This window comes from Manacus candei, unplaced genomic scaffold (assembly GCF_025592945.1).
Source record: "Manacus candei isolate 608988 ecotype Guabito, Panama unplaced genomic scaffold, ASM2559294v1 h1tg000023l, whole genome shotgun sequence".
NCBI lineage: Eukaryota > Metazoa > Chordata > Aves > Passeriformes > Pipridae > Manacus > Manacus candei.
Window position 1 is genome coordinate 1,089,053 of NW_026138071.1, and position 17,600 is coordinate 1,106,652.

Here is a 17,600-nt window from a genome sequence, read left to right on the forward strand (position 1 = left end):
CATATACTGTATTAAGTAGCTCAAAAAGTCTCAGGAGAACCAAAGGGGTTTCTTTTTTTATTATTATTTTGAAATTGTAGAAGTGTTTGGACTTCTTCCAGTTTTTCTTTTAAGCTACTATGCCAGAAACTGGTGGAATACAACTTTAATATACTGCAGACCTGTTGAGATCCATTTGGTTTTGATAGCAGCCATTTGTACCATGCAGTAGGTGGTACACAGGTTTGGACTTGATTATAGAGAATTAAGAAATTTAATTAATCAGCACCAAAACTCCAGTGGATACTTGAAACAAACACTGACTGGATATAATAAAGAATCCTCCCTCTTTGCATAGAATCCTCCCTCTCTGCATCTGTGGAGTCAGTTGGCAGAGTATACGAAGCCCAGCCTTCAAAATAAGAGTGCTCACAGAAGTGATATATAGGCTCATGCTTTCTGCTCTTCAGGTAGTCATGTATAGTAAGTGAAACAGCATTTCTTACCACTCTGATTCCTCTTCTGTAATCCCACAGAACAGATAAATAACAACTCCAGCAAGAGATGGAAGGTGTTTCACACTTCATACAATATTTTTACCGATAAAATGCAATTTGTGTGGAAATAAAGTTATCAGGTTTAGTTTACAGTGCAGATTTACATATGTACTACTGCCTGGTTGTTATTGGTGGTGTCAAGTTATCAAGCTGTCCGTTGCTATTGGCCTTGTCAAATGGAAGAGTTTGAAGAGCCACAACCTCAGCTTCTTCAGAATAATTCTGGTTTTATCAGATCTTTAAGAATTTGAGCCCCTCTGAATAATTTATTCACAATTCTGTGTTTTGGCTAATGTAGTTTGCATCCAAGAAAAGCTATAATATATTTTAGGCAGAGGGCTCTGGTGAGAATAAAGAAATGGAGAATGTGTTCTGCATTCAGAAGAAAAAAAATTGAAGTAGAGGTGAAAATTGAAGAGATTATGAAAATATGGCATGATGTAGTGGAGCTAAGGAATCAAAAGTAGGTTTTGGTGGTTCAGGTACACCACACCAAGATTTCAAACACCTAGAAATTAAAGAGTTTGTCTCACTTCTCAGTCAGGAGGCTGACCCTTTCTCCACACATCCAAAGTATTTAATATTTCTGTCTGTAACACAGTTAGAGCTAAAGATCCAGAGTGAAGGCAGTGGGTAACTGCTATTCTAGGTAACTTTAATCACCGCATGAAGCCTGAGGTAGTTTTCCTTGTCTGTCATCTCATCTGCTCTGGCACTCTCCTACAACAGTAATCCCTTAGTGACAATCAAGCAAGAAGCAGCAGCTGTGAGATTCAGGAACTCATTCAATGACCCATGTGGTCTCCTGCCAGTAAGGTTCATATCTATGATCTCTTGAAAGTATAACTTACCAGTTCAGTTATCATTCCCATAACATCAGGCAGGAGTTTATTGCAACAGAAAGCTACTTCAAGAAGGTTGCCTAATATAGATGTTAAACTTCAAGACTAATTCAATTATTCTCTATCTACCCCATATGCTGTGGTCTTTACTAGATGTTTATTTAAACTTATGAGTTGTTATTGTCTAGTATGATCTATAACTGTTTAATGTTTGGAGAAGACATCCCAAAGCTCTTTGGATGTGTACTTGCTAAAGTGACAGAGTATGCTAAGAAAGTTGGAGTAAATGGCTATAATTCTGGTATTTAAAAGATGAAAGAAAACAATGCCAGACCTTTGATTTCTGTCCTTTATGTTATTAAGGGGTGACCCTTTATCTCTGCATCAACAAGACTGTCATTACAGGTGGAACCAGTCTAAAGTAAAACAGGGATTTAGTTGACAGTTCCCACGAAGGGTGAGAACATGTTAGGTACCTTCAGAACTTATTGCAGCATTTCTCCTTAACATTTTCTCTGGTTTGCCTAAATTTAGGCAGTCAGAAATGTAGCTTGTCTTACTACTATTTTTTTTTTTTTTTCAAATAAAGCTCATTATGAAAACCCTGTCTGGGTAAGGTAGGATTTTGTTTGGTGGGATTTCTTGGTTGGGTTTTTTTTCCCTGAAAGTTGTTCTGCCACAAGGAGCTCTAGCACTGCTCTAAATGTAGATCTTACTTGAAATGGAAATGTGGTCCATCTGCTGCCCTGAGAAATCTTAACCACCATATTAAAATTATTGCATTTCAGGACCTAGAAATAGAGAGGGTAAGCCATTTATGACCTATGTGGCTGTAGGATTTTTTCAGAACAAGTGTATTTTTCAACACGTTTTTCAAGTTTGGACTTATTCCTTACTTTGATTTATAATGTGGATTCTTGTTCTTCCTGTTCTTCTATCCCTTCTATATAAACTGATCTGCTGTTGCTGGCCACTTCATATCCTATGTGTATTCATCACCAATAGCCTTGGTAGGGCTTTTCCTGGATGTGCTGTGTCTTTGATTTTGCAGAGCATCAAAACAACTTATCATACTTGCAAACTTATCAAATTCATGTAACCAGGTCCCTTTCAGCGTGAAACGCTGCCACTTCTTCCATAGAGCCAGTTGCTGGAGAGGCACAGGGAAAAAGGGAAAAACTCAAGGATTTTGCAAAAACTTGAAAGCCAAGAGGTGCTGTAATTCACATTTGGGTCACATTGTGCTGGTTGCTGACATATGCTCAGTTCAGAGAGCCTGCAGATGTGCAAGGGATTGCCACATACTTGAGAATCTGAGTTAGCAGAATAGATTAAGGTATTTGTGGTGGGATCTCATTCATTCTCCTTATCTCCAGTGGCTCGTGCCCTGTGTCACGGGCTAAAGTGGCGTCTCATTTCTATTGCTGTGCCAAGCGAGATATGCAGTTACCTCTTTAGCTGTAGGCCTGTGACTGCAAATGTGTCCAAAACAGTCATCTTGGTTAGCAAGAATCTGCTAAATACTGTCAAACAAACAGTATAAACTAGAAAAATAAAGTGCTTTTTGCCATTTTTAGGAGACATCGGCCTAAGTAACAAAACTCTTATTGAATGCAAGAGCTGCAGAGTTGGTCCAAACCCTTGTACTCCAGATTTTTAGGGTTAAATTTCCTGTTGCTCAGAATTGATATGCTGCACTTACAGAGCAGACAAAGCAACAGACTTTGAAGGAGCTGAAGGGACTTAATGTTGTTGTGTTCAGAGCACCACTGTGAGTTATCTGGTACTTGGGCTGAATAGCAAACCATGAAAGCAGCCTCTTCACTTTTCAGAAGATATCATGTTCACATTCCTGTGCCTTAATGCTTTAAGCCTTCCAGGATTTCTTCTGCACCATGTCTTTTTTTTTTTGCCTTGGTGCTGCCTATGAAGAAAAGGAAGAAATTGGTTTTCTTTCCTGTAAGAAAAACTGCCTCATCTTCAGCAGGAAACTTATGATAGATTTTGTACTTGTCAAAAGATTGATTGTAGTAACAACCAAAGAAACAGGCCTACGGGAATGCTTGCATTAACTGATTCAGAGTTTAATTAAAAACAAAGGAAAAACCCTTTCTGGAAGTATCCTTCACTGTTTTATTTTGCGACTAGTGTTTCTGTCAAACATGTGTCCTCCCTTGTTACTGGATGTGTTATCCTTAAAGGTTAAATTTAGCAACTTTATATTTAACTATGACTGGTTTTCCCTAGATATGCAGCTTCTATTGATGACATTCTGGAAGAAGAGGAACACTATGCAGATCAGCTGAAAGAATATCTCTTCTATGCAGAAGCACTACGGTATGTACAGAAGTTTATAGCTCAAATGGAAGCTGTAGTCCTTTTTTTTAATTTTGTGTTGATGTTGAATTTAGTTTGGTATCCTCTTCTGCTCTCTGAAAAAGGGAAATTTCAATGTTGTGGAGTCTCCATGTTATCCTCTCTTATTTTGCTCACTCATATTTGATTGCCATGTGAGTGGCAATACAAATTAGAACTGAGCTAATTAATAGTGAAAAGACAAATGTTAAAATCTGTATACTGTAGAATAAACGCTGTTTATTCCTATGGTTCCACTGTTTCCTCGGCTTCCGGTCTAATAGTGCCCCAATGTGCTGAAAGCTTCAGCTTTCAGATGAGATAGGCCAAACAGAACTGCTACAGCCATTATAAATTCTAGGAACTTTCAAACTGCCCAATATAACTTTCATCAGCTGTACGGTCTTGTGCATGTAAATACTGATTTCTTTGTTTGGTTTTGTTTTACTTTAGTCTTTGTCAAGCAGTCATCCCTTACAAGTGTGGACACAAAAGCAGATTGCTTTATGCTGTAAGACTTTGCCTAAAGCAATTGTGCTTTCAGAGGGCTGGCTCTGAACCTCTTGGAGAGGCACAGTAGTGCTGTAGGGAATTGGGTTGGCGAGTGTGACGGCTGCTGTGTGGGAGCCCAGAGCACTGGTAGCCTCTCCTGGGAGACGGATGTGCATCCGGCAGTGGAGTACGGATGTAAGCATCAGCAGCCCACACAGGACTGGGACTTAGTGCAGGTGGTCAGAGGAAACTCCTCTTTTCCAGATGAAAGGCACTGTGTGAATCTAGAAACAGTTTCTTGTTTCATTGTTTAAAAAATAAAATGTGAGGAATTTTATGATTGACTAATAGATTGCTGCTGTGACAGGTGCCGTCTCCAGGTACCTTTTGTCAAAGGTGTGATTTTTCTGTCATGTATTTTGAATAAAACTATTTTACAGTGGTGTCCTTAAGTGGGTGGTAGGGCTTGTATTGCTGAGTGTGTCTTAGAATGATTCTAAGAAGAGGAGCAGAGTGCTGCTGCACTAAGAACTTTATTTACTTTGATCCAAGCTTGCTTAACTACAGCATTTGCAGAGTTATACAGTCTATGATAAGGCTGTTGAATCTGAGCTAAGTAAATAACTGGAGGTGCTTCCTGTCAAAAAACAAACAAGACATGATGCCATTTGTAAAATTTACATGAAGGGAAATGTAGTAAAACAAAGGATTATGTGACAGATCTTTCATTACTTACTTTTCAGGGCAGTTTGCAGGAAACATGAACTAATGCAATATGATTTGGAAATGGCTGCACAGGACTTAACATCTAAGAAACAGCAGTGTGAGGAGCTGGCAACAGGAGTGAGTCTTTTTCCACTTTCTTCTCCAAGATGCCTCTTTTTTTAATTTATTTTTTATTTGAGCCAAGTTACTTAGAATGACATTTAAATGGCACCAGCATGCTGGCTGCTGTTTATGAGAAGCGGTATCATATGAGCTCTAGACATCTGAGGTTTAAAGTAACTTGGTTCTTAGTGACTTAAGCTGTTTGTGCCAAACTTCTTTTATTGAATACTGAGGAAGAAAGAGTTGCAGTAAATATGACTTGAGCAGAATAACACAGACAACTCTATCCTAAAGATCAAAATTTTGGGAATTCTAAAAGGTTTCCTCTGCCTTTTGAATAGTGGGTGTTACTGATATGTGGTGTTAGCCTCTTTTATATGGAAGGTAATGTTATCTAAAATATTATCTGGATATGGTAACTGACAATTTTTTACAATTCTTAATGTTGCTTCTGGATCTATTAGTGTTCTAAACAGAACTCCTTTATGGCTTTTCTTTCTCTTAGTTTCTTTCCTAATTCAGTAGGAAGACTGCTCTGAAAGTTTATCAGCCTTAAAGAGTTTGAACATCAAATTACTTCCTCCTCACTTTGCCTGGTCTAATGTGAGCCAACATAGTTACCTACCAGTTAATGAAATGGAAGTTAAAGCAAAAAATCCGCCAAATAATAAGCACAAATGCCAGTAAAAATCACCTGATGTCTTGTGGCTGTGCTCAGGAATTCCAAATCTAGTGTGTCTTTGTTTTTGTAGACTGTGAGAACTTTCTCCCTGAAGGGGATGACCAGCAAGCTCTTTGGGCAGGAAACCCCTGAGCAGAGAGAAGCCAAGATAAAGGTTCTAGAAGAGCAGATACAGGAAGGAGAAGAGCAATTGAAGTCTAAAAATCTGGAGGGCAGGTAAATGGGCTTGACTGTCTCAAAGAAAACACAGGGCTTGTCTTAGCAAAAGTCCTTGACTGGATGCTCTTGAAGGTGTTTGCATTTTATAAGTGTTTTTAATATATTCTTGGTGTTTATGAGCTGTCTATAAAAGCTCCTGTCAGCTGCAAGTTGTGAAATAAAGTGCAGTACATGCAGTTAGCTTCTGGTCTGAGTGTATGGCTTATGTAAAACCTGATGACTTTCCCAGTTACTGAGCCCACTCTAATGGCTAACTTGCATGCTTTTATGTTCAACTAGTAATATATTTAGCAGGTGGGCTTGTGGGTCTGCAGCTGAGTAGGCTGAGGCTCAAAAGCTGATGTGCTTCAAATATGGTATTTAGTTTGGTTTACGTGTATGGGTCCTGAGCTTGTGTTCTGCAGCCTCTCATATGGGGGACAACTGACTCCTGTTTGAAAGAGATTAGAAGCTCTGGTGAGTTGTGTTTGAGTAACTGCTTCTTGGTGCTCTAATGACATTTTCTTCAGGAATGCAGAAATGAAAAATAGAAGCCAACATTCCTAAGGTGATGTGATTGTGTCAAAGCACGTTTGTCATATAGCACAAGGGGTAAACGTGGTATCTCCTAATGTGTTAGTGTTAGAGCTGGAAAGATAAGACTGGTTCATGAATAGTTCAAAACAACAGTAAATGCAATTTCTTAATCATTTTGACAGATGTATTGGAGATGTGCTTTTGTAGCTCTGGAAGCAATTTTCAAGTGAATACTTGCCTTGTATGTAAAGTCCAGCACAAATGAAAGTATGAATTACAGATATCTGCCTCCATTTTTGTTAAAGAGACCTGACCACAAATCACCAAACCAAAATTAGTTTCTGAAGTGAATTGTCCAAGTAAATTTGCATGTTTGCTGTACTTGACAGTCTTGCATCCCGAGTTTTCACATTGGGAAGATGAAGATTCTGACTTGACAACTGAAAAAGAAACATGCAATGTTTTGTGCTGAACGTCTGCATAAAGATTTAGTTACCCCAAAGGAATCTGAAGAAAAATGTGTATTCTGACTTACGCTGCTTCTATGGCAGTGATGCTTCCTGGGGAAAAAACCCCACCAAACAAACATCCTAATGTGTCCTGTGAAACTGATTCTCTAGGTTAAAAACCTTAAGAATAAGATGGAGAATTAGGTAGTAGTACCAGTTATTAAATGAGGACACCGAAGGATACATAATAATTGCAGGACTTGGTTTACTCTCTGTCAAACACAGCTGCTCTGCTGAGAGTCCAGAAGAAGGAATGTGAGCTGAGGATGGAACACTTAAAACACTTACTAACAGAGATAATTGCTTTTAATTTCAGAGACTTTGTGAAAAGTGCCTGGGCTGACATTGAACGGTTTAAGGAGCAAAAGAATCACGATTTGAAGGAGGCACTTATAAGCTATGCTGTTATGCAGATTAGCATGTGCAAAAAGGTACGTTTGGCTTGCGAAAGGCCAGGCCAGTATATTTATTATATCAGCAGGGGGACAGATGCAGACTTTCAATAACTAGGAACGTGGCAGTCACAGAAGATTGGAAATCACTAGCATAAAACCTCCCACATATTCCATCCCACTTGAACTCAGTGACATGTTAATGTTGATGTGTATATATATATATATATAGATATAGATATATAGATATGTATATATAAAGTAGACATTTGTGGTCCAGTTTCATTGTGGTCTCTGCCTTATTCTTGTGTGAAGTTCTATGGGACTTCTTTGTAGAGTCTTCTGTAGAAGAAAGTCTGTGGATGAGGTTTGCAAATAAAGTATATTCCCACCTATTGATTTTTTAATTGTTTTTTTAAAAGGGAATTCAAGTTTGGACAAATGCAAAGGAATGCTTCAGCAAGATGTGATTGTCTGGAAATGAGTTTCTCCTCCAAGTGCCAGAGAATGGAAGCACAGTATATAACACCAATGTTAAGTTGCTACATGACTTACATACAAATCATGAAATAAATGTAATTGTTAATAAAGGATGAAAAGGACATGTTGTTAAATGTTTAGCCCTGACTGCCACTTCTGTGGCATGTTTTATATGTGGGAGCAAATAATGCAGGGGTTAAAGAGTTACTGAAAACTACAGCTCTGTATTGGGACAAAGGTATAGGGAAACTTATCCCAACAAGTATGAACTGAACTGTTCTGAGACTTGTGAAACACCATGCTCTGTAATGTGTAGATCACTTCCAGATGCCCTTCTTTGCAGCCCTTGCTGTTTAGAATTTTTAATGCTCAAGGGTTCTTTGGTTTTATAATGGGGCACACAGTTGTGTTCTCGAGGTTTACACCGTAAGAGGACAAAAAATGAAATATTGTAATTCCTAGAGTTCATATTTAAATGCCTTTGCATGTCCATAGAGAAAAATACTTTTCCAGAGTTCAGGTTAAGCAGTCTCAAGCTCCTGAGATGTTTGAAACTCTCTACAGTAGAGGTGTTGTACAGTGGTTTGATAACAATATTCTGCATTTACTGGTTCCCACTTCAGTTTTGATACGGGCATTGATTTCTTATTAAACTTCTTTCTGCAAGTAAAGGAGACTGGTGATCCAGCTGAGCAGCAAAACCAAAGTCAAAGCTGGTAAGAAGCAGATGCAACTTCTGTTTGGTTGTTTGGAACCTGTTTACACTAGATGTGAATCTGGCCTGTGGCACCTTCTTGTGACTGAAGTGGTTTGGTTCTTGAACAAATAGTTCCTAATGAAGGTGCTGAAATAAAAAACCTGCAGCTTCTGTAGTACTTCAGAGCAGTAATGTGCAGAATCCACAATGAACCAAGGTGTCTGTTTGGCCCTTGTAATGATGTTTCAATGTGTGTGTGTGTGTGTGTATATACACACCTGTATGACATGATTTGCAGTTGCAGGTATTTGCATTAAATGTTTCTAATTATGAAAATCACTACTGTCTAATATTGGGCTTTTTCTACATCCGTACTGAAAGTTCCTGAAGTCTTGTGGAATTGTCAGAATTGATTGCTAGTCATGGAGAAAGCTTTGTAATATTCTGTTGAAAAGTGTATTTAATTATTCTGGCTTATAACACTACTCAGATTTTTTTTTTTAAGAGATACTCCAGAAAGTGCTTACATGTTCTTTTGATAAAACTTATCTAAATGTAGTTCCTGATATGTCCCATGTTACTTTTGTCTCTGCAGCATTTCTTTTCTATAAAACCATTGTAAAGAATTCATACTACAGCTTAAAACTCTGAAGTAAAATGCTGGTCACTCTGATAACCTGTGTTGGCTTTTTCAAAGCATATGACAGTGACACACCTGGCTGAGAGATGATGTTGGGCAGGAAGAGGCCTCTCCATTTAACATTTACAAGGAGAAGTGTTGTTCCATGCAGAGGTCGCAGTACCTGGTTCCGATACAGGCTGAAGGACTCTTACATTCCAAACCAAGAAGTTGCACACTTGATGTATTCAGTAAACCTTCTAAAGGAGTGGTGCCTTAATACAATACCATGAGGCGCTCAGAGTAGGTATTTTTCATGCACTTTGATTTTTGGTAGATCTTTCTGGTGCCTCTTTCCACACGTCACTTGCTGTACAGCTCATTAAATGTATTAGTATGCCTTTTTTTTTCCTTGCTAGTTGTACTAAATTTAAGAAGGGAACAAAATGGTTCTTGTAAGTTTTGTGCCAAAAAAAAGATAAATAAAATTGGTCTTTGATATTTTTGTTATGTTGTTTTTTGTGAAAGCACTGTCTTCCAGTTCTGAAAACTGCTGTTTGATTAATCAGTTCTTGTCCATCTTAGCTCTCAAGTGGCCTCCAAATTTGGGTTTAAAATTCAGTAAATTGTGCACAGCTTGTCTTTTAGGTGAAGAACGTAGTGCTAAGGCCAAAATTAGATGCTTGTTGCAAGTCAGCTGTCTGAATTTCATGTGTATCTTCACCTAGGTAGGAGAAGACGTGTTTGAAAACAGTTTGCATTGTTTGACAGAAATTGGGTGAAAGGCGAATTAAGGATAATTTGCAATATCTTTATTGCTTTTACCTCTGTGTTTCCAGAAAAGCATTGCATGTGATGTGTGTACTTGGGGATCTTGGCAAACAGTGAAGGTTTCTCCTCTTAGCTTTTTAACTTTTTAAGGTGAAACCAGCTAGTTAATGGCTGTTTCCATGTGGGTAAAAGTGCCCGTGTGACACATGTACACTTGTGAAATGTGCGTTTTTCCAGTTACAGTGTGGATTTAACTCCTGTGACTTGTTCCACTTTGCCTCAGTGAGCTTCCTTCAGTTACCCCATAAACATCAAAATTTGGTGGGAGGCCTTGAGAACAGTAGCAGGAAGGAAGACCATTTTAACTCCATCTTAGTAAAATGTTTGTATGTGAATGTGTTTACCTGCCTGGATCATCTGATTTGCTGCCCCTGTCACTCCTGTCCCAGGAAGCTTTGCTGGGTGGATTATCACTGCTCATGCCATCTCTGACCTTTCCCATTACTGCTGGGACCTTGACATGTCAGTGCATTTTAGTTGCTACTGTTGTCTGCTCCTGAAATGTAGCTGGGGTGAGGGAGCCTGCTGAAATGGTTTTATGGACTCTTTTTTTAATGTTGTGTTGTTTCAGTATCTGGCACATCAGCCCAAGCAGTGCTAACCCAGCAGCTGTGTGCAGGGACTACCTTGGCAGGCGTAGAGCAGATCCTGGTGCTCGTGTCCACACTGAGGAGTTTGCCTGGTGCAGGAAAGTGGTGGCTGTGGCCAAACATGCAGCAGTCCCGGAGCAGCTGGCTTGGCTGGGAGCACTGCATCTGACAATGGGAGACCTTGTTTTCTTGTGTCACTCTCCCTACCACTGAAATTCCTTTGTGCATTTTAGTTCGAGAAACGACAAACACTTTCTAATGTTGCCTGAAGGATTACAGGGAAGGAAGTAGTCTTAATTCCCCACACTTGTCATACAATGGCAGGGCAGGGCTCCGACCCCTGTTTTGTTGTACCCCTGTTCTCCATATCCCTGGTGCCTCTGTCTTGTATTTGCCTCCAGAGCTCTGTGGGGAGGGACAAGGTGTAATAAAATCCCCCATTACAGGGCTGCTCTGTAATAATGCAAAGAAAGAAAGCAAGCGGAATGGGAGCTGGGAAACTTGGCGCACAGGCCTTGGTGACCAATGCAAACACAAAATACTTGTGCATGACCAGTAAAAGCAGTTGCCTGTGTAAGCAGTGGCTTTGCTGCTGCCACAGAGCCCATGTCTGCTCCTGCCTGATGGGCTCCCACTTACTTCCCCAGCAGAGCTGTGTGTCTCAGGGCAGGGCTATCTCCCTAAGGTTTGTGAGGCTAGCTGCTGTTTTCTGGTTCTTCTTGGTGTGATACAGTGTTACCAAAAGGATTTCACGATTCTGACTTGTGGAGGGTCAAATGCAGAGAAACTTCCCCCTTTCTTCCCCCGCTGCCTTTTTTGTTGCTTTTGAATGGTTTACCTGGAGTGGCCTTCCCAATGCTGTGTTTTCTTCAAAAAGAATCTTCTGGCTCTGACTCATTGTAGAAGATATCTAAAACATGAAACAAAGACAAATTGGAAAGGATTTTGGATGGATTTGGAGAAAAACAGCTCCAGACAGTGAAAATACAGAGTATTTTTGAGATAAGGGGAGATGGTGCTGTGCTTGGACAGGCAAGGATGGAGTTAAGCTGCATATGAAGCTCCTCCTGTTTTGAGGAGAGATGCACAAGAGGGTGAGGAAGTAAGGAGAAGACAAGAGACAGGGAACAGGCAGGAGGGAGAGCAGAGATGGAATGGGTGGAGGAACTGGAGAGGATAAAGGTGGAAAGCTTCTGTACCTGGAGGCTGGGCTGTGCAGGAGAAGGGGAAAGCAGCACCGTGTGGTCCTTGTTTTGGAGAGGTAAAAAAAGGGAGGGAGGTGGTAACAGGAGGTAAGGAAGTTTCAAGGGCTGTCAAAGGCAGCTATCTAATACTAATGACAGTATAATGATAATACCTGAGTGAAACCTGTAGTGGTGAATGTGGTCTTGGAGTTCAGCACTGATAATGGTGTATCATTTCTCCTCAGCTTAGAAGGAGAGATGTATTTTTTTCTCATATTTTGTATCTGTACCTAATACAATCATTTTGACTTTTCCAAATAAATAAAACAAGAGAAGCAGCTTCAGTCTCCAAAAATGTAGCATGGACTTCATGGACACTCCAATCCTATAAACACCAGCATAATCAGCCATGGGATCTGGGGAGCCTCTTGGCTGATGCAGCTCTAAAACAGGCTGCCCCACGTACCACCACTATCCCAGGGACTACAATTAATAAATAGCTGCTTCATCTGCAGCAAACATGTTCTGTTACCTGTATATATCATGGCATATGATAACACCAACGACATTCTCTCCAGAAAGCAGCTATAAGTGTCCGCAGAAGATGAAAGGTGACATTGTGATGAGGCTTCCCTGGATGTTAAGGTGGAAAATGATGTAGTCGGAGGGAAAAGGCAACCCCGACTGCCCTCTTGTGGGTCTCCAGCAGGAGCTCGCAGGGACCGGGATACAGCTGCGGTGGGAGGGAGACGGACACCTTCTCCCCTCCTGCCCTGCAGAGGAACGAGAACCATCGAACAGCTGGGGTGTAATGGAGGCCTAAATACGAGGGGATGGTTAACCTGGAGCAGATTTCCATGCAGGATTTAGTGATGAGTTTGTGTCTTCTTGTAGGTTGCTGTTAATAGCACCATGTGTTACACTGTGATTTGCAGCTTGTGTGCAGGTTCCTTGGGTGCCTTTCACACCACAAAAATGCAACTGTGAGCTGCACTTAAAGGTTTATGAGCTAGCAGTATTTTTTTATTTTTAATAACTGCTTGGAAGTGGTGCCAGCTGCATGGTCAGAAGGAATGATCTATGGCTACTTGTGTAAGCTGCAGTCCTGTGTAAGAGATGGCAAAGTTGCCCTGGCCCAGTGCTGCTTTGAATGAGCTTTTCTCTGGTGACAGAGAGGCCAAATCTCATGATGGTTGTTCCAGGGCCTAAAAGCACAGACTTTATTTCCAGCCTCACTTGTTTGCTATTAGATTCCAAGCAAAGGGCTGGTGGCTCCTGCCTGCTCACCTCTGATGGCCCTGCAGATACTGGATGCTCAGGGAGCAGCAGGGAAGAGCCATGCTGTGCCAAGATCCCCCTGGAGCCAAGTGACAGAGCTGCGTTTGCCAAACTGGAGTGGACATTGCAACAGCCACAGCAGCACTCCCATTCCCATGTGACATTCCCTGAGCTCCTCCATGGACTGTGTCAGCCACGAGGTAATCCTGATCATTTCAAGCTACACCAGGTGCTCCTGCTGTCTTTCAGAGTGGCTCTTCCCCCAGCCAGCCCACACTGGGGCCGCATGGAGCCACCGACCTGCTCCTTGTTTGCTTCCATCAGGTGACTCATCACTGCTTCCCAGCAGCACAGCCTCCTCTTCTTCAGTGGCCCTCTAATCCTTTCCACCTCCACCTCACCCGTGGTCTCAGTAATGCTCTTACTGCCCAGGCTCCCAGTAAAGACGCTGACCAGCACAAAGCCAATGCGAGGACCCAGCAGGACCCTGCTTCCCCAAAGAGTTCCTATTTCCATTTACATCCTGAAGCCTTTGACCAGGTTTTAATTTATTTTAGGGAATGCTAGGCTGGCTCTCTGCTTTCTGATTAAGAGCAGGACCAGCCCAACCGGAATGAGAAGAGCTGTGATATGGTGAATTGCTGCATTAATGCTATTGCTCCATCAAGGAAACTGTAATCTCTTAAAATGAGAATTAATTTGACAGTATTTGTTTTTTCGTGAACGTGTTGATTGGCGCTAATCTCTTTTAACTCTGTATCAACTATTCTTTTCCCAGGGATTAATCTCAGACTGACAGGCCTATAGTTATCCAGTCTCTGTAACTATATATTTTTATAAACAGATGAAATATTTGACTTCTTTCAGCCTTGAGGAATGCCTCCTGAAATCCAAGACTTGTTGGAAATCAACGTCCATGGTTCAGAGATCTCTTATGTTGGGATTTCTATAAGCTTGAGAAAAAGCTATATGGATCTGGAGATACAGGCATTAATTTAAGGCAGCTGGTGTCTAGTGCTGTACCCTGTATGTGACTCAGGAGAAAAGATCTCCTCGTGATGGAGCTAATGCACAGCTGTGCCTGATGAAGAGTCCGCACGAAGTGTGATTTGGTTTTAACATCCTCCCAAATGAAGTGAAAAGCATATCCTTGTGTAGTTTAACACAGTATTACATTATAATTCTATGCTGTTGCTGAAATTTGACCAAACTCTCCAACATCTTGGAATAAAAGTAATGAATTAACCTTTGAACGATGTCATGTGTCTGCAATATTCACTGATGGAGTGGGCTAGTTTCACAGAATCACAAAATATTCTGAGTTGGAAGGCACCCACAAGAATCACTGAGTCCAGCTCCTGGCCCTGCACAGGACTATCCCCAGGAGTCACACCATGGGCCTGAGAGTATTGTCCAAGCACTTCTTGAGCTCTGTCAGCCTTGGTGCTCTGACCGCTGTCCTGGAGAGCCTGTTCCAGCACCAACCATGCTCTGAGTGAAGAACCTTTTTCTAATATCCAACCTAAACCTCTCCTGACACAACTTCTGGCCATTCCCTTGTGTTCTGTCACTGATCACCACAGAAAAGAGATCAGTGCCTGCCCCCCCTCTTCCCCTCATGAGGAAGTTGTAGACACGGAGGCACCATTTGGTCTGGGTAGCCTCCTTTCAAAATCTAAAATCCTTCTCAGTGTTAAATCTTCCCTGATACATCTTGCTTCCTTAAAGATAACTAATCTTTTCTAACCTCTAACTTCTCTTTATGTTTGCCATTAGCATTCCTCCCCTTTCTGCAGTACTTCACCTGATTGTATTTTTCCTGTAAGCCAGGATAGGGATTTGAACATGGCATTGCTTTTTCCAATTTCAGGGCACTTACTTAAAATATCCAGAAATAATTGCTGGTGATCATTCACTTTCTGTTCAAACTCCTTCTCCCTGCTGATGAAGTTACTGCTATTTTTAGCTTTAAAATGCTAAATACATAGTGCTTAGCTGGGCTTTTTCTGTTTCCTACCAACAAATGTAACGATTGGGATTACAAGGCAATTTAGTGTTTACTGGGTTTCATATTACTTTTAAATTTGAAAACATTTCCTTTTTCTCTCTCATGTTGACATCCACTATGGAGCTTCCTGGGCTGGAGTTAAATGAAAGTGACGATAAGTAAAATAAAGTGATGTTTGCCAGCAAACATGTGAGTGGCAGGACAGAAGCCTCAGTGGTGCTCCTTGGCAGATGGTCCTGGAGAATTATTGACTCCATTCAGGTGAAGTTTCTCCTTTCTCCTTACACCAGTTACTAGAGTGAGATGGCATTTGCATTGTAGTACTGGAGGTCTCCAACAAACACACAGGGACTGGGGAGCTGGGTCTAATGGAGATGTTCCTGGAGGGTCACAGGGCAGCAGGCTCCAGATTTGGGGGTGCTGACAGGATTTGGCTGGTTTTAGGAGAGCAGAGGGTGGTGAGGTGCTGTAGGACCCTGCCTTTGGGAGCTAATTAACCTCTGTGTTGCAAGATCCCTCTTTGAGTAGGCAGATAAGGATATAGAGGGGAAATTAGCTGTTAATAGGAGCAGGGTTGGAGATAAGCACAGGGAAAAAACCACAGAGCTCTGCAAGCCCAGCTGGAGGTTTGGGCAAGGTTGTGTTTGGGAAACACAGGCCCAGCTGGTGGAAGAGTATGTTTATAAATTTGGCTTTCAGGACTGATTCACATGAACCTGCCGTGGTCAAGAGATGGCTCTGCTCAGCAGCAGAGCTGGGATTACTTCTTCACATGAGGAGCAACATGTGGGATGCAAGAGCCCTGGACCTGAGCAACAGAGCTGAGCATTGGTGCCTCAGGTTAGAGTGGCCTGTGTAGGGTGAGATGGCAAGTTTTCCTGAGCTGCCTGAGCAGGTAAACATGCTTGTTGGTTCAAAAGTTGTTCCTGTCATCTTTGCCAGATGGGTAACCTTCCTCTCTTGTCATGTACCTTTCTGCCTTCCATTGGTGTTAGTGCTTTGTCATGTGTATCTTTCCACCAGGTGTTGGTAACACCCTTGTGCCAGGTTTGTGCCTGCAAATGGCTCGTAACAGGTGATTTTATGTGTTACCCACTCTGTAGCAGGCAACTGGTCCATTTCCTTCATTGCTTTTGTTCTGAACATCCCAGCTCCATGGCTGTTCCCCTTCATCCTCCCTTCATGCTGGTTCAGTCCCTTCCAAGTTGTTCAGTCTGCCTGATGCTGATGCTCACAAAATTGGGGTGGCTTCTACTGATATGGTGGCCATCCACAGTACACAAACCTTAATCTTTCACTTACAGTGTGATTGCACTCTTGATTTCTTTCTGTTCTTCCTATCTATTAGTTGTGGATGGAAAGGGTCTCAAAAAATGTTGCTGAGTTATGTTGTGCATAGTCCCCTTAAGTCCTCACCAATGGTCCCAGTCTCCTGGGATGTACATTGGCAAGGATGGCACTGCTTCTTTACAGGTGGTTCCATAATTATCTGTCCCTGGAAATTTAAGCTTAATTACATTTTATTATGTATTGGTTCTAGAAAGGCAGGAATGGTGTCTCTTGAAGAACATTCTTCTGTCATTCAGAAAGATGTGGTGTTTTGCTGAAGAGCTCTCTGGGCAGCATGGATTGCCTTTCAGGTTGGGTTGAGCAGCCTTGGTCAGCACTGCTTCTCCTCTTCCTGTCTGTTTTCCTGCCCTTTCCCCTTCTGTCTCCAGCTAAATGTGCTTTGTCCTTTTTTTCTCATGTTTAAAAACTGCAGAAATTCTTGCTTAGCCTTGATGAACCATGTCCCTGGCAGTCACTTTTCTTTTTTCCCCCATTGTCCTTACAGAGTGAGTGGCAAGCTGGGTCGTCCAAGAGTTCTTCAGCTGCTGCATCAACACTTCCCCTCCCAAAGCAGTGATTTTCTTGTAGCAGAGTGATCACGGTGCACTTCAGAGGAACCTCTCCTGCTGCAGGCCAGTGATGTGGCAAGAGGGGCACTTCCCCCACTGCCCCTGAGAGCGTATTATATTCTGTTCATGTCTCAGCAGCTGTCCCTGAACAAGGGACATTTCTGGAGCCAATGAATGGAAAAGCAAACTGCTGTGTGGCTGTATGGGAGCTCTAAATCCAGTTAGTAGATTGCCATAATCTGGGGAAAGAAAGAAAAATAAAACACAAACCTTGAAATAGCCTCCTCTCGCTGACTGATTGTAGCTTTGTTGTAGTCCCTTAGGTCAACACACACCAAAGATGTTTCTTGACCTCCAAGTGTTTGAAGAGGCTAATATTGGGAAGGACAAGCTGCTCTGCTGAGTGTAAAGTTGCAGTCTGACTCACATGTCCCAGAAGACAGGATCTGGAGTAATTTCCGTGTAGCATCCCTTGGTGCTGGGAGTGAGAGTCGGTCACATCCCAAGGTAGGTGTTTCAGGCAGTTTTGAAGGAATTGCTCCCTGGAGAACCCTCTCTGTCTGCCTCAACTGCACAGGGAGTTGCAGAGAGATAATTAGATTTCAGACGTAGTCTCCCCTAAATGATGAACAGAACAGAAGCTG

The 17,600-nt window shown here is 41.8% G+C and overlaps 1 protein-coding gene across 1 annotated transcript in view; it reads left to right on the forward strand.

Moving 5' to 3' along the window:
- SNX4 (sorting nexin 4) overlaps positions 1-9,666 on the forward strand; it is a 33,883-nt gene extending 24,217 nt beyond the window's left edge. Inside the window, 5 exon segments of the mRNA XM_051787873.1 lie at positions 3,626-3,715; positions 4,969-5,068; positions 5,806-5,951; positions 7,296-7,410; positions 7,794-9,666. Coding sequence (XP_051643833.1) covers positions 3,626-3,715; positions 4,969-5,068; positions 5,806-5,951; positions 7,296-7,410; positions 7,794-7,841 — 499 coding nt within the window. The 3' untranslated portion in view covers positions 7,842-9,666.
- The last annotated feature ends 7,934 nt before the right edge of the window (positions 9,667-17,600 follow it).